General features: G+C 43.4%; 3 protein-coding genes across 5 annotated transcripts; 1 reads left to right on the plus strand and 2 right to left on the minus strand.

Annotated features, from left to right (window-relative positions):
• Positions 1–3,248: 3,248 nt before the first annotated feature.
• rps13 (ribosomal protein S13) lies at positions 3,249–5,894 on the minus strand. Its single transcript, XM_083689556.1, has 6 exons — positions 5,787–5,894; positions 5,398–5,446; positions 5,088–5,166; positions 4,800–4,969; positions 3,897–3,997; positions 3,249–3,320 (listed from the first exon to the last, which is right to left on the minus strand). The coding sequence occupies exons 1-6, from the start codon at positions 5,807–5,809 to the stop codon at positions 3,287–3,289; spliced, it is 456 nt and encodes a 151-aa protein (XP_083545682.1). The 5' UTR covers positions 5,810–5,894; the 3' UTR covers positions 3,249–3,286.
• Positions 5,895–6,383: 489 nt separating this feature from the next.
• Positions 6,384–10,833, plus strand: nucb2a (nucleobindin 2a; the record flags this gene model as incomplete). Its single annotated transcript, XM_083664987.1, has 13 exons — positions 6,384–6,491; positions 7,334–7,474; positions 7,830–7,937; positions 8,067–8,199; positions 8,666–8,769; positions 8,862–9,047; positions 9,160–9,250; positions 9,328–9,386; positions 9,493–9,585; positions 9,745–9,834; positions 10,058–10,228; positions 10,407–10,467; positions 10,634–10,833. The coding sequence occupies exons 2-13, from the start codon at positions 7,334–7,336 to the stop codon at positions 10,831–10,833; spliced, it is 1,437 nt and encodes a 478-aa protein (XP_083521113.1). The 5' UTR covers positions 6,384–6,491.
• A 2,048-nt stretch (positions 10,834–12,881) lies between these two features.
• caprin1a (cell cycle associated protein 1a) lies at positions 12,882–23,978 on the minus strand. Of its 3 annotated transcripts, none has more exons than XM_083664985.1 (19): positions 23,435–23,572; positions 21,110–21,244; positions 20,260–20,322; positions 19,950–20,036; positions 19,536–19,774; positions 19,363–19,445; positions 18,438–18,602; positions 17,884–17,936; positions 17,685–17,768; positions 17,339–17,497; positions 17,141–17,237; positions 16,967–17,028; positions 16,743–16,853; positions 16,456–16,587; positions 15,422–15,575; positions 14,981–15,193; positions 14,762–14,868; positions 14,450–14,510; positions 12,882–13,018 (listed from the first exon to the last, which is right to left on the minus strand). In XM_083664985.1, exons 1-19 carry the CDS (start codon positions 23,477–23,479, stop codon positions 12,954–12,956), a joined length of 2,115 nt encoding a protein of 704 aa, XP_083521111.1. In that variant the 5' UTR covers positions 23,480–23,572; the 3' UTR covers positions 12,882–12,953. The 3 variants fall into 3 exon arrangements, with proteins under 3 accessions (XP_083521111.1, XP_083521112.1, XP_083521110.1); XM_083664986.1 differs by lacking the exon at positions 23,435–23,572 and adding an exon at positions 22,371–23,419; XM_083664984.1 differs by lacking the exon at positions 12,882–13,018 and having other exon boundaries at positions 13,882–14,510; positions 23,435–23,978.
• Between the last annotated feature and the right edge of the window lie 482 nt (positions 23,979–24,460).

Consider the following 24,460-nt stretch of genomic DNA (forward strand, 5'->3'; position numbering starts at 1 on the left):
CATTCAGAGCCAGGCTGCTGAGGGAAGAGGGCCAGACCAGCACTGAGAGGCTGACAGCTCTAACCCCATGAGGACTCATGTATGGAGTTCTGGCACAAGTCTCCTGACACTCTGCCTTCCTCATTCAACTGGATCCTCAAACAGCAACTGTCCTGGAGACTTATTCAACTCTGGTGTAATCTTCACTCTACTGCAGTACTAAGAGTGAGTGGGGATTGGTCAGAGGCATTGTATCAGTACCAGTGTGCATTTCTCAGCACCTCAGACTGAGGAAAAACCTGTTAAACTGAACTGTGGGGAAGGAGGAACATCACACTGCAGTGGAATCATGTGAGGTCCCCAATCAATTAATTGCTCTTATTTGACCTTGCTCCACTATTTGACCTTGCTCCACTATTTATGATTACTCCCTCTTCCTCTATCTCTCTCTCTCACACACACACACACACACACACACACACACACACACACACACACACACACACAGCAATGATGCGCAGTCCAGTGCAGCTCTGCAGTATGGGTGCTGCTGCTGTTGCTGCTGCTGATTCCTGCCTCTCCACTGCCAGAGGCTCAAAATGCAGCAAGGTGACTCAATGTTATCATCCATCCAGCTCTGTCTGAATCACTGCTTGCTGAAGGGGCTCTGCAGCAAATGCAATAAAGAACTCTATCACTTTCTTACCTGCCAATCTGATTTCACACATTAAGATGGCTTTTTACTCTTGAGCCACTAAAACCATGACTCTGTCTAAGGCAGTTATGCACCAACAGAAGGCAAGATACAAAATCAATCAAATCTGAGAGACCTTCATTTGAAAACTCCCCCTTGATCTCTTTGCAGGAGTGAGGTAGATAATCTGTGATGTTTTAAACTGTAGAGGTGATTTCAAAACAATCACCAACAAATAAACTCTCCCCATTTCATCAAATTATATAGCTTAACAAATATGCTAACTGTGAGATCCAATGCTTTCAAGTAATTTTAGGCACATATCAACATTACAATGAAAATAATGAGAAGCTGCATTATTTCCAAAACATATGGGGTTGGTGTAATAAACCTGCGTATTAACCAATTCTGGGGGAAGCAAAAACTTGAAAAAATGCCTTTATTCCTCTGGCATGCATAACATGAGTGGTATATTTAGAAATCACAGAATACATAACCAGTATACGCATATACATTAAAATGAATAAAATAAAATGGATTCATTGATTCATGGATCAATCAAGGAAATATCTGTTAAGCAAGATCTTTCTCTGGCAGGTGAACGGTATCTGGCCTTTAAGTACAGCTTCCAGGTTCCACACTGGATCTCCCCAGAGGGCCAAGTGTGCAGGGCTGCAGGTTGAAAGGTGGGCTAGGGCCCATTAATCAGAGCCTGCCTCCTGGTAGAATTAAAGACTGTGGGATGGGAGACTGTTAGAGAGAAACTGTCCTGTGTACCTGTGTGTGAGTCTGTTTCCAGAAACTTCTCATGAATAAACATTTCTTGTCAAAGAACATGACTGCAACCTCAGATATGTGTACGATTAAAACAAATAAGTGATTAGACAGAGGAAGAGGAAACATTTTTCCAAGACCATTTACCTGGTTCAATCAACTTTAAACAGTTGAATACTGACCCCTTGTGGTTAAAATGGTGCATTATGAATTAGTTCATAGATCACCCATCTCCATCATTACGCAACATTAATTTGCCTCTCTAAATGCTCAGGAACAAAGGCTGCTGATTGATTTTGGCAGAGGCCCAGTCTGTTAGATCCCATCCCCACCACCTCTCCTGCTGTGTCTCAGGGCTGGGAGGCAGGGCTGAAGGCTGGTAGGGCACAGCAGAACTCCACCACTCCATCAGGTTGCCTAGAGACCAGGGTTTCTCAGTCCAATTATTTAGAGCACATTGATCAAAGCAACATAATGCAACCTACAATTCATATACAACTGGTTACAAACCATCCTATTAAAGGGGTTAGTTCAATATTTTTCAATTTAGTCAGATGGCTCCTAACCTCGTCCCCAGGATTGAATTGAGCCAATTGGTGGGCGAAATTAGATGGTTCCTTACCTTGAAAGTAGAGAAAAGTTCCATGGTGGCCACAACCCTCTACTGGGGTACGGAATAAGGGTTTTGTACAATTGTCTTTAAACTAAATCAATTTAAATCATGTTTTTATTTGTCATGCACATCGCATAGACGTAATTGACAATAGTGAAATGCTTCGGGGTCTTGTTCCTCACTCAACAACAGTCGACAACAATCTGTAATACATTATCATTTAAAAAAGTGACAATAGTAGTGCATAAGAGTGTAGCGTGAGTAGCAGCAGTATTGACTGAACAATAACAATAGTAATACAGTGTAAGTAGTAGTGCAAGTTGCAGCAACTATAATGTAGATTGATGGTGATGCCAGCTAACTGTTCATAATTGCATCACAATCCCATTAAAAGTTTATTGAAACATAAAAATAACAGTGAAGTGGCAGTCAGTAAACTATTTGTAGTGGGATCAGGAAACTTCTGTTCCCCAGTAGAGGGGCGTGGCTCCAGATTTCCAGTATTTGAAAGCTTCCGGTGTGAGTCTTTAGCTACCACTAACAAAAAGAATGGGAGTGATTGGGGAACAAAGTCAGCGAGTTCATTTGAGGTGAGTGGCCAATCTAAAATTCTCCAGACCTCCAAAGCAGGCATGAGAACATGATCTGGAGGTATGGCTGAGAAACTAGGAACCATGTGCCTAGATAAAGAATATTGAACTAACCCTTTAAAGCCTTCCCTTTATTCACTGGCATCTTTTCCCTCACTTGAACAAGAAAGCAAATTCACCAAACACTTGAGCAAGAAAGCAGACCTGGGTTAAGCAGATGGCCTTAGTTTTTCAAGTATTTGAAACCATTATGTAACAAGCCTTGCATGCAGAGTTGGCACTTCAGAGACTATTCCATTGCTCCTGACAATTTATCTTAAGTTTACAACTACTACCACTGCTTCCTAACATCTCTACATTCATTACATGGACCTTAAGAGAGAAAAATATTACAGGATATTCAGGGGAGCATGCCGTAGAGAAACAAGATAAATATTTTATTCCTAAGTACCACTACACATTACATCTCTATCCGCAACATTTTGAGTGTTGCACCCCACTGAATTGGCAACTGCCATTGGACAAAACACCCGTGTACCCTCTACCTCCCTTTCATCCCCCACCATTAGAGCACTGAATCAGAAACACAGCAGATAAGGTCCTTGCAAATGTGTTTTTATTTGTGTGAAAGGAGACTTATGCCACCAAAGCAGATGCAGTAGAGGATTCGCTGTGGATGAAAGGGGAAAACAAATGAGAAAGAGCAGGGTATTTCTGCAATCAACTAACAGCATTCACATTATAACACTGATGATTTGGCAACATAAAAGCGGTATTCTTCATGAGTATAGTTAACATGGTGGCCATGGTGTTGTAGATATCACAAATCAACTTATAACTTCAAAAGCACCCGTGAAAACCAGTCAGTGGGCAGGATGTGTGAAGGGGACTGGCAGGGTTGGCACAGAGCAGCCACTCTGCTAATTTACCTCCAAGGTTAATCTAGCACATTAGAAATATCTCAGCTCTTATGAGGAAAGAACAGGACAATGAAATGTACAACTAAGTGGAGGTAATGTCATGGAAAGACAAACATAACTACTCAACAAAGAACAGATATTTAAAACCACTCCCCAGATTATATTCATGTTGCGCATGCCAGAGTCGACTTGCTGCATTGTATCTCAACAGATCAACCATCTCTCAGCCTGCGAGTTAACAAGCATGATATTAGATCAATCATTTCCCCCTACACCATCAGCAAACCAAGTTCAGTAAAGCTGTACGAGTAGGTAACAATACTTACTACTTCCATTGGGGTGCAAGTACTCTCTTGGTCTTGTAATAACGGGCTAGTCTGTGGATTCTGCTTTCGGTGAGAATCAGGCGGAATTTGGCATCCTTGTCCTTCATTAGGAAAAAACACAGCAATGTGTTTATATGTGTTATACACAGTCCCCTTCCCCAGGATAGCCAAACAAGTGGCTGAACAATTTTATTTGGGATCTAAATTACATTACATTTACGGCATTCAGCAGACGCCTTTATCCGAAGCGACTTACAAGAAATACATTTGTCTAAGTAAGTGAATCATCTATCATCATAAGAAAGTAATCTATGCTAGGACCAGGGGCCATTGGCAGTCACAATGCTAGAAGAAGGAAGAATTACATTCATTTTTATTTATTTACAGTAGAGAAACTTGTACAGGGGGGTAGTGGGAATGAAGAGGTCTTTAGGAGGGACAGTTAAGATGATCTAAATTGTGCACTACATGGTTTGCCTCCCCAGTTGTGGCCCAAGGGCTCTGGGAAGACATAGGAATATGCAGGACACCGATCCTGATCAGCCAGAAGGCTGGGAACAGGCTTTCTATTCAATGTTGTGGAACAGGACTGTATGTCATGGCACTGGAAGGCACTACACTCCTATAAGCCACTTGGACAGAACCACGTGAGGGCAACCTCACTGGATGTCCACATTGGGGTTCTCCAAGATCTGTCAACACGTATACAAAGTAGCAAGCACGGCATCATTTAGAACACAAATGGAGACCACAGGGTGGGCTTTGCATTCGGTGCTGGTGGATTAACAAAGACCAGGACTTTCACCAAATCAGCTTCCGCAGTGTTGTGCTCTTAATTGTGGACTACTTTTACAAGCAAGGCATAAAGAAAGTTAATCCATATCGTCCAAGAACTGAAGTTACCTTTCTGCTTCTCTCCAGATGCTTCCTCATAGCAACAGCCTTCTTGATGAGGTGGTAGAGGTCCTCTGGCAGGTCAGGGGCCAGGCCTTTGGCCTTGAGGATCCTCAGGATCTTGTTTCCTGTGACAAAGCGCACCTGGGCCACACCATGAGAGTCCCTCAGGATCACACCTGGGGAGAGGGTAGGAGAAATGTCAGCATATTCTGACAACCATTCTGTTTCCACATTGGGACACATCTATGCAAGACATTTTACATCTTACACTTCACACTTGCTTGAAATCCTTACCAATCTGAGAGGGAGTCAGACCCTTCTTGGCGAGTTTGTAGATCTGGTCTTTTACATCTTCAGATGCCAGTTTCAGCCACTGTTGAAGAACGGAGACGAGGGAGATGCTTAGCTAGGTTTTGCATCCATCTCTCAAAATTGTGAATATTCTTATTCCGAGATTACAGTGGACATGGTGATTAAATACGATACATACTCTACACTGCTGGAAGTTTACCAAGACAAATGTGTGACTTATCAAATACTTTAAAGTTTAGCCTATAGGCCACAGACAAGCTAAACAGTGACTGCTATTATACGTTCCACTTACTGTGGGCACACTGCGCCTGTAGGGAAGCGCTGACTGGGACAGGCCCTTGCTGAAAAACAAAAGTCATGAAAACATCAGGAAAAACACAGCTAATGAGACGCTGACGCTACCTTGCTGCTACTTTACCAAACTAGCTAACGCTATATGGCCCAATCAATTAGCCGGCTAGGGTTGTAAGGGCGACCATGACTGTCAGTCGTAGCAGCAACCGGGTGCGTTAGCATGCTAGCTAGCCATCATGTAAAACAGCAACATTTCAGAAAATGGCACCATTAAAATCCGCAAAAAATATATGTTTGAGTGGACGCAGTTTAGTCACACGGGTAATCCGCTCGGCTCAGGGTCATAATGACAAAATGCCGTTCTTTGAACATGAAACACATGCTCACCCAGGTGCGTGCATACGACCCATGTTGGCGTTGAGGGGAAAGAAGGAGGTGAAGCCGCGTCTCTGGCCAAGCTAGGGCCGAGGTTTCGGAAGTAAAGATTTAGAAAAGGAAGTGACGTTCCTTTTCGTGTCTCTCTTTCCGCGCACGCGCATGTGTGTTGTACTTGTATATTTAGTTTTCTCAAAATATGCTTTAATATTCAAATGAGGCTTTGCATTTATTCTTTCTGTGACTGAGATGCAGTTCCTGACATTTTCCAATCATGATCACCTGCCATACAAGATAATCATGCTACTGCAGTTAAAATACTATGCATCGAAACAGTCCTTCCATTCATTCCTGACTTTGTATCAGCTCTCGCTACATTAGTCCCGATAAAACCATTTGGTGGCAGAAAAATAAACTCAGCTGTGCACGGCGGTGAACTGTGACACGCCACGTACGATTTAGTGCAACGTAACATGATGGCTCAGTAGTTTCCTAGGTATTTGACAGGCAGTCTCAATGGTCCATTCGGACATCGATGCGCGAGTTTTGAAGGTGGGGCTTGCACATGTTATCCAATTGCAGCTAGACAATTATTTACTCGAAGCACAGAAGTAGCTAAAGTACTAGTTTTTCTGTTGACACTTGACAGATGTTGCTGCCTAGTGTGGAAAGATAGAGGGTAACGCAGGCTAGCTTTACAGTGACTCCAATCACACAGTAAGTCCCAGCCTTACCTGAATGTCAAATTAATCTAGATAGCTAGCTAACTACAGCATTTTGTGAGTGTGACAGGTTGGCAAGTATTATGACACAGCTAGCTAGCTAGCTACTACTTACTTGACAGGAGGATATTAGCCATAATAATCTGCAGCAACTATCCAGCAAAAAATGGGCCAGGTTGCTGTATATTTAGCCAAAGAGAGTAATACAGTTGCTAACAGTAGCAGTAGCTAAACGTTCAATTTCGATAGCTAGCAATTTTGTTATTTGTGAATGTGATTGATACTGCTAGCATTATGGTGTTAGCGAAATTGTCATAAAAAATAGCCTCTGTGGGGTCAGGTAGCTAGCTAACTCAAAGGTGCAGTACAAACATTGGTGGCTTCCTTCTTTCCTCTTCTCCTCTCTTTCACCTGCATGACACTCGGGTGAGAGCATAGGATTGCGATTCTTGGCAGTAAAAATTGGTCTTTCCAATTGATCACCAGTGCATGATCTAAGCCTTTATAAAATATTTTCTTTCACCTGTTTACCGTGGTGAAGGCGAGGAGCCTATGAAAAGAAGCTTGTTACCTTCTTTCATATTAGTCTATCTATTGAGATGCACCCACATACATAGACTGACAATTCAAATATGTTCGACTTGTCACATAGGATGGGCTAGGTTGAGAAGATGCAACACTCCTAGTACACTGAGCGAGCTAAATTGAAAGGACCAATGACCAAGGTTATACAACTACGCTAGATGAGGCATAGATACCAATTAGGTGATCTCATCATACCATGTAGTGTGTCATCTTGACCTACGATTGTATTGTGTTGCATGGGTGTAATTCCAGATGTCTTGGAGCCGGGTTCTCCTCATCAGCAGCCTTATACTGCTGATCCAGCTGCTCTATCTGGAGGCAGTACCTATCAGTGTGGACAAGACGAAAGTGAAACAACCGGAGGACAAAGCCCAAGAGCAGCCGCCAAGTGTGGTAAGAGATGGTGGATCAGTAAGATTGCACCCGGAGACATGGAACAGATGTTACCCCAGCTGTTGAAACAAACACACAATTAAAGCAGTTAAGGCTCTAGACCGCCATGAAGAGAGCAGTTATTTGAGGTTCACATCGCCCAGGCATTTAGACCTGTGAGACAGGTCAACAGGGATTCAAATGAATTAAAAAGAATAGACTGATATTCTTACTGACTGCCACTTCGCTGTTAGACTGATCAATGTTTCTTGAATGATACACCTAATCAAACAAATCTGTTTGTGTTGTTTAGGCTATGTGTAGTGTTGAGCATATACGGTGCCAGGGTTTGATGTTTTGTTTTTGTTTAATGAAGGACACTGGACTCCACTATGACCGCTACCTCAGGGAGGTAATCGATTTCCTTGAAAAAGATCAGCATTTCAGAGAGAAGCTCCATAACACAGATATGGAGGACATAAAGGTATTCTAACAGCTTGTCATACTCGGTCTCTTACCACTGACTCAAAATCTTGTTGGTCATGACAAATATTATACAACAGGTGTATAGCCTTATGATAAATAAGCTTTGCATCATGCATTTGTCATACAGCAAGGGAAGCTGGCCAAGGAACTGGACTTTGTCAGCCATCATGTAAGAACAAAACTGGATGAGCTAAAGAGGCAGGAGGTTAGCAGGCTACGGACACTCATCAAAGCTAAGCAAGACATCGAAGGAGGGAATGGTATGCTGCTCAGTGATACACAGACAAAAACTTGCTCTACTTCATAATCTATTGTCCTGTTGTGTTATATTGGGCATGACCAAGAACTAACTTTTTGGGCTGATTTGTTAAAATGTGTTTTTGCTGTAGCCAAATTTCATAAACTTGTGAAAAATGTGTCTTAAAGCAAAGAGTCTGTGCATCATCCCATGTGTTTCAGAATGGGGTGAGTCATAAGGGAATCACAGTGACTCAAACACAGTATCACAACACAACAGCAATGTCTAACTCTTACTACTAATTGGCAGGATTACTGGCAAGCACAGATGTGTACACAGGAAGGGTTATTGAGCTTTGGCCAGCAATCCCTACAACACTGGATTACTGTTACAGCGTCAGAGCATCAGAAACAGTGGCATACCTCATTGTAAAAAGCGCATAACAAGTATGTTTGTGTGAACGACTCCCTTTATGTTAAACATTACAGATATGGCAGTAGACCACCAGGCCCTACTGAAACAGTTTGAGTACCTGAACCATATGAATCCACACACCTTTGAGGTGGATGATCTGGACCGACTCATTAAATCAGTAAGTCTTATTTTTGTGGTCTCAGATTTCATGGATGTTTACATAGTCTCTCTCTTTATGGGACATTTAACTTGTATTTATTTGATCACAAGGCCACAAACGATCTGGAAAACTATGACAAGGAGCGCCATGAGGAATTTAAGAAGTACGAGATGACAAAGGAGCATGACAGACGGGAACACCTGAAGACGCTGGATGAGGAAGGGAGGAAGAAGGAGGAAGAGCACTACGAGGAGATGAAGAAGAAGCATGCAGACCATCCTAAAGTCAACCATCCAGTAAATTCAACTTTTCCAGCATATTGTATAGATATGACATAATCATGAGTGCCCTTGCTGAAGTGAGTTATTATGTATCCAACTGGAGTTTAAAATGTTTCTCTCTGTGTAGGGTAGCCAGAATCAGCTCAAAGAGGTCTGGGAGGAAGCAGACGGTCTTGACCCTGAAGATTTTGACCCCAAGACCTTTTTCAACTTGCATGGTAAGTCCTAATATCAATCATTGTCATAGACCAGAGCATTAGAGTCCAAGTTCTTCAACTTGTTTTGCAATTTGCAGATTCCAATGGAGATGGCTTCTTTGATGAACAGGAATTGGAGGCATTGTTTACGAAGGAGGTAAAGCTTTGTCACTTAGTTTGTATTTCCTAAAACCTGTGATGACGATGAAATGTGTTTTGAGGTAACTTCTTCTATAACTTCTTCTCTTCTTCTGTGGCCTCAGCTTGAGAAGATCTATGATCCCACTAATGAAGAGGATGATATGCTGGAGATGGAGGAGGAGCGCCTGCGGATGAGAGAGCATGTCATGAATGAGGTAGACTAAAATCCAATGAACCTGGCATGCTACATATTCTTACGAGTTACTGTAACTGAAAGTTATACATATGATTGGTTTCAGAATGTATACATCTGAGGGGGCAGGGGATTATTTAAATGGTCTCTCACAACAAGCTTCTGATCTCCCTATTCATAGGTGGACACCAACAAAGACAGACTGGTCTCCCGAGACGAGTTCATGGTTGCCACAAAGAAAAAGGAATTTCTGGAGCCTGATAGTTGGGAGGTGAGGCATTTCTGGTTTTAACCCTACTCTATATATTTATACATTTTAATACTTCAACCCAACTGCCCATTACTAAACAACTGCAAGAGTAACATGCACCACACCCATAACTGTACTGTATCTATGAAGACTTCCACAGTCAAGAACACTGTAATCATGTTCCTCCTCGTGCTAATAAGGAAAGGTACTAGGGCTATGAAATGATATGTGCCTCTTCTTTTAGACTCTGGAGCAGAACCAAGCTTACACTGATGAGGAGATGAGGGAGTTTGAGGAGCATCTGGCCCAGCAGGAACAGGACCTTAACCAGAAGGCAGTAGATCTCCAGAAACAGAGGGAGGAGCTGGAGAGGCAGCAGGAGCAGCTCAACGCTCAGAAAGTAGAGCTTCAGCAGGTAAGGAGTGAGAGGGACCAGTCATCATGGCAGAACACACCACCCATAGGCCCTCTACAACCATAATACACCCCTTCAATAAACCCTATTATGAACAATGGAGTTATCTCCTATCTCACCAACAGTTTACTGAGGTGTCTGTGCTTATCACTCTCTATGTTTGCCTTTGTGGTTTCAGGCAGTTGAACACATGGAACGGTTGAAAACCCAGAATGTGGAGCCGCCACCCGAGGTTCACAGTGAGTGACCTTTACATCCATTCATGTCTCCTTCAGGATGTGCTATACATTTTTCAGAACAGACTTTTTTAGTTTTTTACTGCAAATGAACACTGAAATGTGAAAATGTGGAGTATTGTTTTGTCAAACAATGTATCAAAACTAACGTACTCTGTACTTTGTCCAGTTGAAGGGAACGCTATCCCGGAGCTGAATGTAAATGACCATCCTTTGTCCCCGGGCCACCAAGACTTGCCCCAAGTCCACCTAGACCTGCCCCAAGACCACCATGAAGTACCCCTCCAGAACCATGTTTTGCCCCAAGGCCACCAGGATCTGCCCCCAGGACATCAAGCTGTACCACAGGGCCAACATGACTTGCCATAAGGCCCCCTTAAGAACCAGTCCACTCACTTACAGCTGTCAGAGGACTGTAACTATATGTATGGAGGCTCATCCACAGCTCCATGCTTCCAAGCCCACAGACTTTTATACAGTACTTCTGCAACTCTACTCCAGTCAGGGTTTAGAGGTCCCTCCATGTGTCAATGTGTGACCCCTGTTCTCCTGACATCATCGCTGACAGAGCTGAATCCTAAATGGGGATGGACAACCTGAGACACTCATGTCTATCCTTCCTATGTGATTTATGGATAAAACCACACTTATGGATTTTATTACGAACCTCCGAGTCCTGAAAATGTTTGCAACTGCAACTTGTATTAGGTTTTTTGTACATGAGTATTTTATGTTTGACAGTCAGGGAATATGTGTTATACAGTATGCTTATACAGGTGTGTGTGACATGAGATTGATCATCAGACAAAATACAGGGTTTGGTGTAATGTTTTTTTTAATGTTTTGTTCTTTTATTGAAACAGTAGAAAATGTTGACAGGGAAACAGACTAGATGGACAGAGGAGTAAGTGCTGGAGTCAAATTGACAACCTTGTGGAGACTTGTTCATGCCGGACCAACTGTGTAATAGTTTTGATATTGGGAGTTATGTCAATGTCAATACATTTTGGGACATCTTACAATTTGAGGCATATTTAGTGTTATGCGGTCTGTCTTAACAATTGCAACAATTGTGTACTGTGTTCTGCCAAATGCCACTCAACCCAAATAAGGACAAGATCATTATGGAGATAACCCATCTCACATTTGTTTGGATGGTTTTTGGGGCATTACAGTAAATCAAGTTAAGTAAAAACTGTCTCTCAAGTCACAGAACACAATAGTGATTGTTATTGATAGATGTACAGATAGGCCTACAGTTTATAGATTGTTATTGATAGACTTGGGTGGTATACTGTCTGTCGATCACCACAAGCTCTTAGGATCGTCTTGATTGCTGTGCAAATCTGAAAATCAGCTGATGATCTCCTGGCACTATCCCAAATCTGTTTAGCACATGTCTGTACATGAATCTTACCCTGGAGATGAAGTTGAATTCTTCATCCCATTTCTCAACTCTAGTATGCACTTGTGCACTTCCCAACATGGATTTAAATAGGAATTAATTGGTCTAAGTGTCCATGCTTTGACCAACCCTATTGTTTTAAATGAACGTGAGAAAGAACACAAGTACATACTTCAGGAGTACGGTGGAGAAATGGGATGCAGCATCTTTTGCTCTCTGCAAACCGCCCCTTTCACCAAATTCTTTGCATGGGGAAATGTTTTTCTCTCTTGCCTTTTCTGGAGTGCCACATTTTACGATTATGATCAACATTTCTGTTCAATTGATAAAGCCGTTATTACTTGTCAGTCAACCTCTCTGATTTGTTTTCGTTTCTTTAACCTCCAGAGTGTACATCAGTTCCAAGATATGGGGATGTTTGAAAAGGAGCAGATAATAAAGATTGAAAAAATTACCACAGCGAAGTTACAGAAGAACAGCGCGTTTATTCAGTGCATCACTTGAAATCTACAGTATGACCATAGCAAAATGTATTTTACGCACAGGACATCTTCTTTTAAACACCTTTTGTCTGTAATACTCGACTACAGCCTAGCCGCAGTTGGCTATATCAAAGTGCTCTTATGAAGCTGTCATTCTGTCAGACCAACAGTCAACCATGCTCACACACCACATTGTCACAACAACATTTCTATGTGTGATAAAATGTTCAGTCAGCAGTGTGGTCTTTCATAACATTCCCCCTAAACCTGTACCCGAGTCCCAGCCACGGTTTTGCAAATGATTGCCTATCAACAACCAAATGAACAGTCCAACAGCAAAGGCACACACGTTCCAGCTTGATCAGTTTAAGGCTATGCAACAGCATATGATTTTGAGAAAGCTAAAGGTTGGAAAGGTAAGAGAGCTGAGGGTGGTATGGCATCAGACTGGTGCTTCACCAAACCAACCCAGACTGATTTAGAGAGAATAGTAGACAGGTATGGGTAGGTATGATCTAGGTCCAGGAGTAACAGGGAAAGGTAGAATTTAAGGAGGTTGCCCTAGGTGGAGAAGGTAGAAGGGAGTCGGGTGGTGTCCAAGATTAGTTGGCTTGCTGTGCAGCCATTTGGGTCATTCCTCGGCTGGGCTTGAATAGTCCCCCTCGGCCTGCAACCACCAAGCAAACAAACACAATCAGAATCAGCTAGTCCCAGTTTACAAGTACCCCCTGTTTATGGGTTAGGTGAGAAGTTTGGCATGACTGTGGCCATGGAATATAACCAACAAGTCATGCAGGGATGCACATATACTTCATTGACTAGTATGCATCGACCTGGAAAGTTATTTCTAAATTCTCAAGCAAAATCAACTTTATTTTTGAATAATAACCCTGAAACTGAGGGGGATCATAAGGACCTATAGCCTTATGAAATATTTTCTATGTATTGCAGTAACAGGGAATTACATCGCAGCAAATTAATAACACCATCATAGGTACTCATCACAGTTGTATTACCATCTTCTCATCCTCTAAACATCATCATAGTACACTACAATAACATAATATACACATGAAAGTCTGAAATATATGTAAAAATAAACTACTTCTGTCCGAGAGCTTTTAGCAAGGTCATGCAGAATAGTGTATTTTGCCAGATGAAGCCAAAGGGGAGTGCATCTGTTGCAGAGGATTTAAATAACGCCACAGGATTACTCTAGAGACTTAAAGGGCAACAAAGGTTTTATAGATGTTTGTGGGCATGCACTGGATATGAAATACTGCATGCTCTCTGAGGACAAAAGACAGACCCCTTCCACCAAACACTAGAATGCAGAGCACAGCAAGCGAGAGGGCAGCAGTAGCAGACAGCAGTCCTTTCAGCAAAGCATAACCAAAATCCTCTAACTCAATTTGACCCCAAAGGATAGGCTACTGACAGGTACAGAGGACAAGCCTGGCAGGCAGGCAGCCCCACAGAGGGAGGATCAGGGACAAATCAAAAGAAACTAGCAGCAGACAGCAGTTAATACAACACATCTTTATTGAAACAGTCTCTCAAGGAGTAACATCAGCTTACAAAGAAGAGCTGGTGGGAGAACATAAGAATGAAAAAAAACAAAAAAACAAAAACAAAAAACAAAACAAAAAAAAAGAAATGCTATGAGAACCAAAAGCATTGGGGGAGGGGGGAGTGGTTGACAGGGTGGGGCTGTGACAGAAAATATAAAAGATTCTCATGGATTGGACCAACAGTGGCAGGTTTTTTTGCATTTATTTTGTACAAAAAATAAATTAATGAAATCTTTCAAGTTTACAGGAATATCTATTTGTTGTTTAAAACACAGACTTGCTGATAAATCTAAATGCTGTGGATTTCAGCTTTGCGTGTGTTAAAACATTAAGAGTATCTTAGACATACCAAAGCAGGCTTACTCTGATAAAGAGGCCAGAAAAAAAAGATCACAGATGAGAAACAAACAATATATTTTTTTTTTATAAAAGTGAGCAGGGGCAAACATTCATAATTTCTGAATGTTCAATGTGGCGGAACTTCACAGTCCTTTAAGCGCTTTAGGATCGCATCGCTTGAGCATTACCTCGAGAGCAACCTCGAGGTCCCTGGGCAGCTCCTCGCTTGTAACCTGGCTGATATCCCTCCTGTGGAAACACAACAGGTAACTCATAGACACCCCCCCACAGCCACAGCAACATCCTGACAACCATGAGCCCAACATAGGCCTAGCCCAATATGCTATCTAGATACCGCTACAAAACAACACCCTGGGTGAGTGGTATTGTCATCTAATCTGAGTTTAAACAAACTTGATAACATTACACCTGGAGGAGCGTACGTATCATTGTGAGCTATTGGAGGGAGGTGATAGCTGATATCCAGCTCCAGTCCTTACCCTCTGGTAGGTGCTGTTGGAGTAGTCCCGGGGCGTGCTGAACTGGGTCTGTCCGTAACCGCTGTTTGGAGTGTTCGAGAAAGGAGGGCGATAGCCATCATATCCACCTGAAGGAAGAGAACCATTGATCTCATGAAAAGCCAAATAAGGCAGAGATGATCAATCACATCTCCTGGTATCAAACCAGCGTTCTTGCAGTAAACTAGACGAATGTGGTACCTCTGAAACCGTTGGAGGATCCTCTGTAGCCGTTGATCATGCCACGGGGGTTCCTGGGTCCTCCGCGAGGCACAGCCCCCCTGCTGTTGTAGAAGGACTGGCCGTTCCGTCCTGGGACGAAGCCTGTGCCCGGGGACGACTGCTGCTGGGACAGGGCCTGGTGGCCCCCTGCCGACGACAGGCCTTGGTCTTGGCTGTGGAAGCCGCCAACAACTGTGGAAAACATCATGATCATCATCTTATGAACAATAATATTCAATAATTCCCTTTCAAATCCTTCTATCCAGGCTCTTATTGCTCTTCAGTCCCAGCTTCTCTCTGGGCGAATCTCAAGTATGTATGTCAAAATATGTCAGGGCACGAGCAAAGACTTCAAGATTCAGCCCATGTCCCATCCCAAGCCCCTCCAGCCCTAGCCCCCCCCCCCCCCCCCCCCCTCACCTGACTGCAGCGCCTCCTGTTGGATGTCAGGCTGCTCTACAGGGTGTTCTGCTGGGCTGCTGAAGCCCTGGCCGTAGCTGCTGGGGAATTGGCTGGGCTGCTTCAGAGGCTCTGCTTCATTGGTTGGGGGTACAGGGGCATTCAGATTGAAGACCTGAGGAAAAGGATATAACCAAAGTGTTGTGTGTATTAGAGGTGAGAAACAAACTCAGGACTTAAACTGTTCACACTAAGTCCATACATACACCCATGTTACGGTTATTAGCATATTTAAATAGCATATTTACCGTTGACTGTGAGACTAACATGCCATACAAATTGTCCATGGTTTGCCAAATACAGCTCTAGTTAAAATCAGCTTAAAGTCGGACGACTGTAATTACATTAGTTTATGCTTTTGTTATTGTCCTCTGCTCAAACTGCTTCAGGGTTGACGAGGCGTGTATCTTTGGTGGTTGACAGACAGCGCAGCTAGCCAATCAATGTTACAGCTGGTTGCTAGCTACTACTAGCTACCCAATCAACAACATCCCATTTCATAGATAATTTAATCTACTCACTAAAATCTACTGACATCGAGCAGCAGGGAGTTGAAGTTCATGCAAACATTCGCTAGCTATTAGTTTAGCGAGATGTCAAACTCTACTATATGCTTTATGTGAAAATGGAGGAAAGACAAAATAAGCATTCTGTTCTGACAAAGGTGCGGAGGGGAAGGAGTGGAGGAAATGGGGGTGAGGCTTGGGGTTGAGAAATGTAGGCCAATACTGGACACTCACTCATTTTGATACAGAATAAATATGACAAACTGTTTCAAGAATTTTGATGCATTTTTTCATCATTGCCAAATTCAATTGAGCTTATATTCTCCATTATTATAGTGTATTGCACTTGTATAGACTAGCTCCAGCATAATGTATCAGATAATAATGTGCATGGACTCCAACTTGTATAATGAGTTACGTGTGGGTTGGATGAGTGTTTAGTAAGAGTTCAGTGTTATCGGATAGAAGTCCTCCATTAACAAAGCGTACCGCTTGCATGGACTGGAATGGTGCTGCGTTGACATTGATGCCGCCACTGTGGGAGGGTTTGGAGACAGGCGGGAAGGCAGAGGGCAAAGAGGACGGGGCAGGGGGCTGCTCAGACGACAGGGACATCGAGGCCTGGTTAGGGAGGGGAGACAAAGATGTCACACTTCAATTGTTTTCTCTCTCACACTTCAGGACAGGTGTGATGAGTGTTAGCCGTGTCTCACACCACTCAAGTATAAAGTCTCTCTCTCTCTGAGGGGTGGAGCAGTGAGCAGGGGTGGGTTTACCTGAATGGGGTCGAGGCCGTCTGCCTGTGGCCGGGGCTCTGCTGTGTGGGATGGCTGGTAGAGGGGGGGTGTGGAGGAGAAAGCGTCAGATGTGGGGGACACCATGGGGACCTGGGGAGGCCAAGGGGGAGGTTGAGGGAATCATTTGCTCCAGCTCCTATCCTGACTGAGATCATTACATCAAAATTCGTTTAAAGTGTCATTGTGTCAACACTGCTACTTACTTGCGTGGATTCTAGTTGTCCAGGTACTGTGCTTGGTTGGGGGAGTCTGGATTCTGAATGGACTGCACAAAAGATGCATGTTAAATGGTGTATAGGACTACAACCTCTGAGTGGTGCTATTGGTTGAAGAGCTGTGACAGGACTGGGAAGTTAATCAGGTTCATGAGTACTGACCCATCTGCTGCAGGTCCACACTCTGCCCAGGCTTCATTGGCTGGGCAGACACAATGGCCGGGTCCAGGGCCTGACCATCAAACTCCAGCATGGAGTCCTGAGACAGCAAAGTGGTCAGTGTGAGACGAGGCACAACAGGGTCCGGCACAGAGCAAACAGGACAACAGCGACCAGTTTAGAGGGGTTCTTATTCCTCACCTGCATGAAGTTGTAGGTCCCCTGCAACTGGGCCATGAGGTCCTGCACGACCATCTTCCTGACCACAGGGTTGGGTGTGGGGGAAGGGGAGACTGGGTTCACAGTGTGGGGCTCTGGGGTCTGCTGGGGAGGGGGCTGGTGCTGGAGGACGTTCACCACCTGCAGGCACGGAAGGAGAGACAGATCAGCCAACCACATTACAGGGCCACCAGGACTACAGCATGAGTATCTCGTAAAATATGGATAAGAAATCAGAATTGAATGTGTCCAAATTTCTGGGTGACTTGTTAAAATGTTGTTGTAGAGATATGGCACATGACATAAGAACTGCAGGGATGCAGCATACCTGGGCCTCTGCTGTCCACTCCTCTACTTGGTCTTTGTCAGTACTGCTGTATGCAGTTTCTGGAATGAACTGTCTGTTTACAAACTACAACAGAAGACCACACAAGACACCTTTATTGCATTACAATTCTCATTTAATGCACAGCAATTATCTGGATTCTGGACATTACATCATCAAAGTTACCAAGGAGAAATCTCACCTCTGTGGCTTCCACTTCAATAGTCTCTGTGTATTCTTCAGTAACTGTTCCTTCTGTGAAAACAAAGTCAATACATTTATTGGCCCCGACAATGAAATCGGGGAGGGGACTATGGCTCGGTCATTGTCCCCTACACTGACCGGCCCAATTTTGACAAAACACGAGTCTTGCCATAGACATTGTCAGGAGCTTTGAGGTGGCGCTGATTAATCGCATGACGGTGCGGCTAAAGTGATAGGTTGTCATCATTAAAAACTTCTGAATAGGGTGCAAAGAGGAGAGCCCACCTCAGACCACACCTTTTGGCAAATTGACTGTTTTCAAATAATACTATCAAACCCTCGGAAAGAAGTAAGAAGCACGACTGATAATGAATCAAATAAGCACTAGACGTTCCGGTAACCTTTCAGTGATATGTCTGAATAATTGTTACCCCATTCACACAAGGAGGGGCGTTGTTCCTCACCAACATCATTAGCGGGGGACAACATGTCTACTGTACACTTGTGTTTTGTGGTGTTCTGGTCAGGTGCTGAGGAGACATTCGTGGTTACCTGGTTCCGCAGGCTGCTCCCCGGCCTCAGACGATTCGGCCGCCACAGACTGCTCCTCCTCTTCCTCCTCCTCCTCCTCCTCACACACTCCATTCTGATGCGTCTGCGCCCTGTCAAAGTAGCCACTCAGCAGCACCTTGTCCAGGGTCTCCTTCAGTGCCTTGTCTGGTGTAGAGGGATAGATCAGAAGCTGTTACAAAGATGTGGCCTTGGCCTGAGATCATAGGAAATACAGTTGCCATTTTTACAGTGCATCAGATTCTCCATTTAGCAGGCCCCAATGCTAAACAGAGTCTACCGTTGTGCAAGCCAGGCACTCTGTGAGACTTGCTAATAGGTCTGTGCGGGGCATAATCACAGCTGTGGCCCATTCCACAGCGCTGTGCCAGGCTCTGGCTAGGATCCACTGCATTAAGCACTTTAATAACTCCAGGTATTTATAATCCACAATGCCATATGATCAAACGCAAAGTTGTCCCTGGAACGTGGGAGGTGGACGCTCAGAGTGACAGGCAAGGTACCCTGTGTCCTGTCTTACACTTGTCATAGCTGCCCTTCTAGTTGTCCCAGAAACACAAGCCCCACAGACCTAACCCCAGCTCACCCCAGCCACCCAGGATATAGCTTCTGCTAACAGTTTCTTTCTGCATGTCCAGCATACCCTCTTTACTCTGAGGGGCTGTGTGATGGATGGCTCTAGTCAGAAGGTTGCTCTCAGTTAAGCTAACTCAGCAACTCACCCCATTTCCATGTGCTCAGATACGTTCTAAGATACCCTGTCTCACCCCCCATCTCTGTACCGAGCAACTGACCTAAATCAAGTTCAAATCCTGCTTTAATGCTGTATGAAATAGAGAGAATACATTGAGAGCTAAGTTACAACTCATTAACATAAGGGGCTCACAAGATGTTTAAGCCAACTTACATGTGGTTCCTGTCACAGCCTTGTCTCTGCCCTCTAGCAGTTCCCATAGGTGTAGAGAGGCCTCCTCATACTGGTCAGTCAACCTGAAGAAACAGTCAGAGACATTTATATTTACATATCAGTTATTTTTCATTCCTATTCCCTGAGTGTTTAAAAAGCGAAAGTGCCCCTACCTGACGTCATGGTCCCGTTCAGGTCCCACAAGCTTGTAAAAGTTGTCGAGTGCTGTGAGGTCCGTGTCCGTGAGGAGAGGGGAGCCGGTGGCAGGCCGTTTCAAGTCCTGCCTCACATTTTCGTCCCCCAGACGGTCCAGCAGGAACTGCAGCTCCAGTACGGTCTTCAGCCGCCTCTGCTCTGTCTCCTCACGCTGCAGTTGCTCCCGACGGGCAGCCTTCTTCACAGCCTTCTGGACCTGCAAACAGTGTCATGGCATTGGAGCTTACTGTGGCACATTTGCATCGATAGTAAACAGATGTTAATTACTGTGCTCTCTTTCTCTCTCAATATTTTCTAGATAAGAATAAAATATGGAGTCAGAGGTATGGCTGGATGGTCACTGTGACCAGAAACAGTAATACCACACTCACTTCTTGGCCCAAGGCCAGGAAGTTCTTCTGCAACTCCCGAGCAAACTCCAGGTTGTAGGTCACTTCCTGGAACTTAGTCAAGGCCTCCTGCAGATGAGATGAGTGGGGAGAAGGACAAAACATAATTTAGATTTTAACACTGTCAATGCATCACAAGAAACACAATAGGACATAAAACATTAGAAAGATACAGAATAACCTCTCAAATAGGAATCAATTGAAAAGATTCATGCCAAAGGGAAATCAGTAAAGTTCTCACTCAAGGAGCATTAAGTGTGAAAGGCAACAAAGTGTAGTGACTTGTACACACCAGCTGATCCTGGTTCAGGCTTTCTCCTTTATTCTTCTTGGCCTGGTAGTCATCCAGTTTGCCCTGTAGCATCATGGCCAACATTGGACAAGGTTAAACATCTGCTGAGGCTCTTTCTGCAATAACATAGCTCAATATACAGGAAACAAATACTTCTGGACTATTATGTGAGCCCTAATGGAGTAAGATGGAGTTGACTGCAGACACAAAGGTCAGGTTTTTTCCTCCAAGACTTGGAAGGATAAGCTGATCTTGTATCTGTGTGTAAGGACAACCTCTCCCTGGAGCCTGAACACTCAGCTGTTTTTTAGTTTGATTCATTTCAACGTCATCAAAAAGTAACAGACGTTTTTTCAACATGACTGAATACAGCATAGGCTTGGTTTCTCCTTAGGTGTGAAATATGAATAAACATAACAGGCAGGATTCAAGATTTGCAGATACAGGAGGATGAAAACAAGACAATGCCATGAGTACAAAACAGATGAGAAAACCCCAGTGGGTAAGAACTAGCACTGGCCTCACAGTTTGAGATCTGAATTTGAGAATGTGTGTTTTTCTATTTGTGGCAACTTTAAGTCACATCTTTGTAAGATTGTTTTATATAATTTCACAATTACATCAGCATGCATATGGTGGTTTTAGCTCCTTTGCTCAGAAGAGCTTAATGATTGATTACTCCAACTATACCTGTGGTAAAATGCCTTACTGTTGCCCTTCCTTCCGAAATCAAAACAGGGCCATAAATGAGGCAATGTCAGTCTAACATAAAGACCTCCAAGCATGACTTAAACTAGGCATATGATCTGAGAGATTTCACACACAAAGTAAAAAATATAGGGATAATTACCTTTTTCTTCTCCATGTTGCGGACCTTCTTGTCCATCACGCCCAGAACCTGCTTCATGGCCTCAGACTGGGTCCCAACACCAAACTCCGGACTGGCGGACTGAACAGCATTGTTGCCAACCATTGCTGAAGGCATCTGTGAGGAGACCATTATCAGTACAAAATGTAATGTTGCATCTTTCAATACAAATTAAGTCTATTTTCCTCTTCTTCACCAATACAGAGACATCTGTTTTATCAAATTAGTCCAGTTTGGCCCCATCAATCAGCGCTTTCATATCTACATTTGATTACATTATATCACGTGAGTATAAAATACAATAGGTGACTGCAGAGGTGTTCACGATACAATGGCTAGGCAATTAAAGTAGTTTATCCTTGATACCAGATATGTCTTGATTCAGTTGCAAGTTAACAAATCACTGTAATAGCTAGCTACCAACAACCAGCACCACAAGCAACGGTCAACTTGGTGTTGTAATAACAAAGGCCTCGTTCAGCTGAACATAACAATTGAGTTAATTAGACATACTTGAGGCAATTAGACATAGCTATAAAACAAAGAAATGGTAGACTAAACGTTAACTTAGCTAATGTTACATTGTCTAGTTAGTTATTTAGCTGTCTGTCTAACTATTCTTTGGAAAACTGGATAGCACACGGGGACTAGCTACTATGCAAGGGAAAACGGGAATAAGTTGCACGTCCTTTGTGAGTCGACTCGGGATCAAACCTGTCAAACCAGATAAAGCCGAGCGTTGACCAACTAGCGAGTTAACCAACTAACAATTAGCTAGGTAGTTGAAGTTATCAGTAATTTATAAATAACCGCTTATTTCAATATCTTAAACAGATGATCCGTCCAGATAGGCTTAAAAACTTGAATCCCATCCCACAACCCCCACCCGCCCGGCTCGCTAGCACCCCTTTTCTTCTCGCTAGCCTCGTCTCCTCATCACGCACATTGTTACCGTTAGCTGACTAGCTACGACTGGGATTTAATAACTAACGTTAGCTAGCTAACAAGTAACTCGCTATGGATACGAGGCAGGCAACACTGCACATATTTGAAGTGACTAGCTAAATAATTAAGCAGCTGTCTAACAAGTTAGCTGACTGTGTGAGGACACATTTCACTAAACTTGAGTTTCGTCTACGACGATAGGCGATGACTGGACATGGCTAGCTAACGAGAAGAAGCTAGCTAGCTAACGGAGTTAGCCGAACAATTTCTAAAATTGGTGCTGACCATATTTCCTTACCTTTAGGCTTTCTGTGTTTAAAGATATTTCTTTCGTACGATGTAGCAGTTTCAGCGCTTTTTTTCGTGTAACTTCAACGTTTTTATTGTCAAGATGGTGTTTCGCCTCGCCGGCCTCACCAACAACTGTGCCCCTGCAGCTGCTAACGAAACCACACTGAGCCAGACTTGACTTGAGCTGAGCTGAAGCAGTGTCGGATGCTACAATTTCGTAGAAGGCCCCCTTGGTTGTCCCACAATTGCCTGAGCTCACCTTGTTTCCCCAACTTTATTTTGCAGGTATACTGCATGCAATCTAAAATAATTAAATGTAACATAAATGGCCTATGCCATACCCTGATGATTTTGAAGAATATGATTTATAGATTAGTCATGCATTGTGCTTTTTGTTGTCATATAGCCAATATTTTACAGTTTCAGAGAATTCTCCCAAAAGTCATGCTATGAGTGATGTATGGATGATAAACCCCAGTAAACTGTAAAAGGTACCCACCTTTTAATTTTGGTGAATGGGGTTTACCCACCTTTTCTGCTAAGTCAATGTTATTTGCATTAGGGTTTCACTTTTTTTTTTTTTTTTTTTTTTTACCTCATGGATTGTCATTCCTTGAACACTACAGATACATCATAGAAATCAAATGCAAATCTCATGGGATGCATTAGCTCCATTGTTTACATGTTTATTGGTGGCCCACTTTGATTTCAGACTGTTGCTTTAAATTACAGAAAGTCAAGCCCTCCAGGCTTGAGAATGCAGCACCAAGCTTCAACAGCACCAATTTTTGCAGCACCAAATTCCTCAACACATCTCACCACTAGAGGCCATAAGAGTATAAGATTCTAAGCACTGTGTACTGAAACAGCACCCAAATTACCCCACATGGGCCATAAGAATTTCTCCAACGCAGGCACAGCCATATGAGAGTGGGATACATCTGCAGGAATTTCCACTCTACAACTTGAAAGGTTTCCATTCTTTCATGTGTGCTTCTGTAGTCCTTTCTCACAGAGGAGAGGTTCAGGCTGTCAGATATCATCAGCCCCCCAGAAGCCCTGTCGACCTACCTCATCAGCCCATCCTCTCTCTCTGACTACTGTGTCTGGCACCATGGGGATTATGACAGTAGGATGAGATGATGGTCTTCTGCTCAAGTCATCAATTGCAGCGTGGTTGGCATCTGGTCTCTCTGATCTCTGGGGGAGTGATCTAACTCGAGATTGACACTTTTTCAATTCCATTTATTGATCTCTAACTTGTGTTGTCCAAAATCAAATCAAATCAAATCAAATCAAATTGTATTTGTCACGTACATCGCATACAGCCGATCTTACTCCTCGATCAACAACAGTCAACAACAATCAACGAATCAACAATACAATATAATATAGTAATAATAAAACAGTGACAATAGTAGTGCATAGGGTGTAGTGTAGCAGCAGTAATGGTTGCAATAATAACAATCGTAATATAATGTCAAGTGTTATGTCGCAGCAATAATTTACAGTAATAGTGCAAAGGTGCAATGAATGTGGTGGAATGTGGTCCATTAAACGTTGTACCTATACACCAACCTGTTTCTGCAGTGTTTATAGTTGGCTGCCTTCTCTGCCCGAAGTCTCTCTTCTCCCTTTGTTTTGTCATCACCTCAGTCATGCTATTCTACTGAGACACCAGTCCAGGACAGGAGGCTGCAGTATCCCAGGGACAAACAAAAACAGTGACCAAAGAAGACCCACATACAAACAGAGGGTAAAGGGAGAGTCCTAGAGAGTCCAAGCAAATGCAAACCCAACCTTTTATGCACATACAGTATCACACACACACACACACACACGCACACACACACACACACACACACACACACACACACACACACACACACACACACACACACACACACACACACACACACACACACACACCAAGGTCATAAGAACACACACTATGCAGACACATATAAATAGCCATTGTCTTGCCCCCATCACTGAGGATTGCATCAGTTGTCCAGAGAGTCCAAGCAAATGCAAACCCAACCTTTTATGCACATACAGTATCACACACACACACGCACACGCACACACACACACACA

Source organism: Argentina silus (assembly GCF_951799395.1).
Source record: "Argentina silus genome assembly, chromosome: 2".
In the NCBI taxonomy this organism is placed as follows: domain Eukaryota; kingdom Metazoa; phylum Chordata; class Actinopteri; order Argentiniformes; family Argentinidae; genus Argentina; species Argentina silus.

Bases quoted from the DNA above. Each gene is read 5' to 3' on its own strand.
- caprin1a (XM_083664984.1), bottom strand. From the start codon at position 23,608: ATGGAATTGAAAAAGTGTCAATCTCGAGTTAGATCACTCCCCCAGAGA. The intron at 21,245-23,434 runs GTAGGTCGACAG...GTCTCCTCACAG, and splicing joins AGAGAGGATGGGCTGATGAG to ATGCCTTCAGCAATGGTTGG. The intron at 20,037-20,259 runs GTGTGTACAAGT...TCTCATCTGCAG, and splicing joins GCCTGAACCAGGATCAGCTG to GAGGCCTTGACTAAGTTCCA.
- rps13 (XM_083689556.1), bottom strand. From the start codon at position 5,809: ATGGGTCGTATGCACGCACCTGG. The intron at 5,167-5,397 runs GTAAGTGGAACG...GTTCTTCAACAG, and splicing joins ACAGGCGCAGTGTGCCCACA to TGGCTGAAACTGGCATCTGA. The intron at 4,970-5,087 runs GTAAGGATTTCA...CCCTCTCCCCAG, and splicing joins TCTGACTCCCTCTCAGATTG to GTGTGATCCTGAGGGACTCT.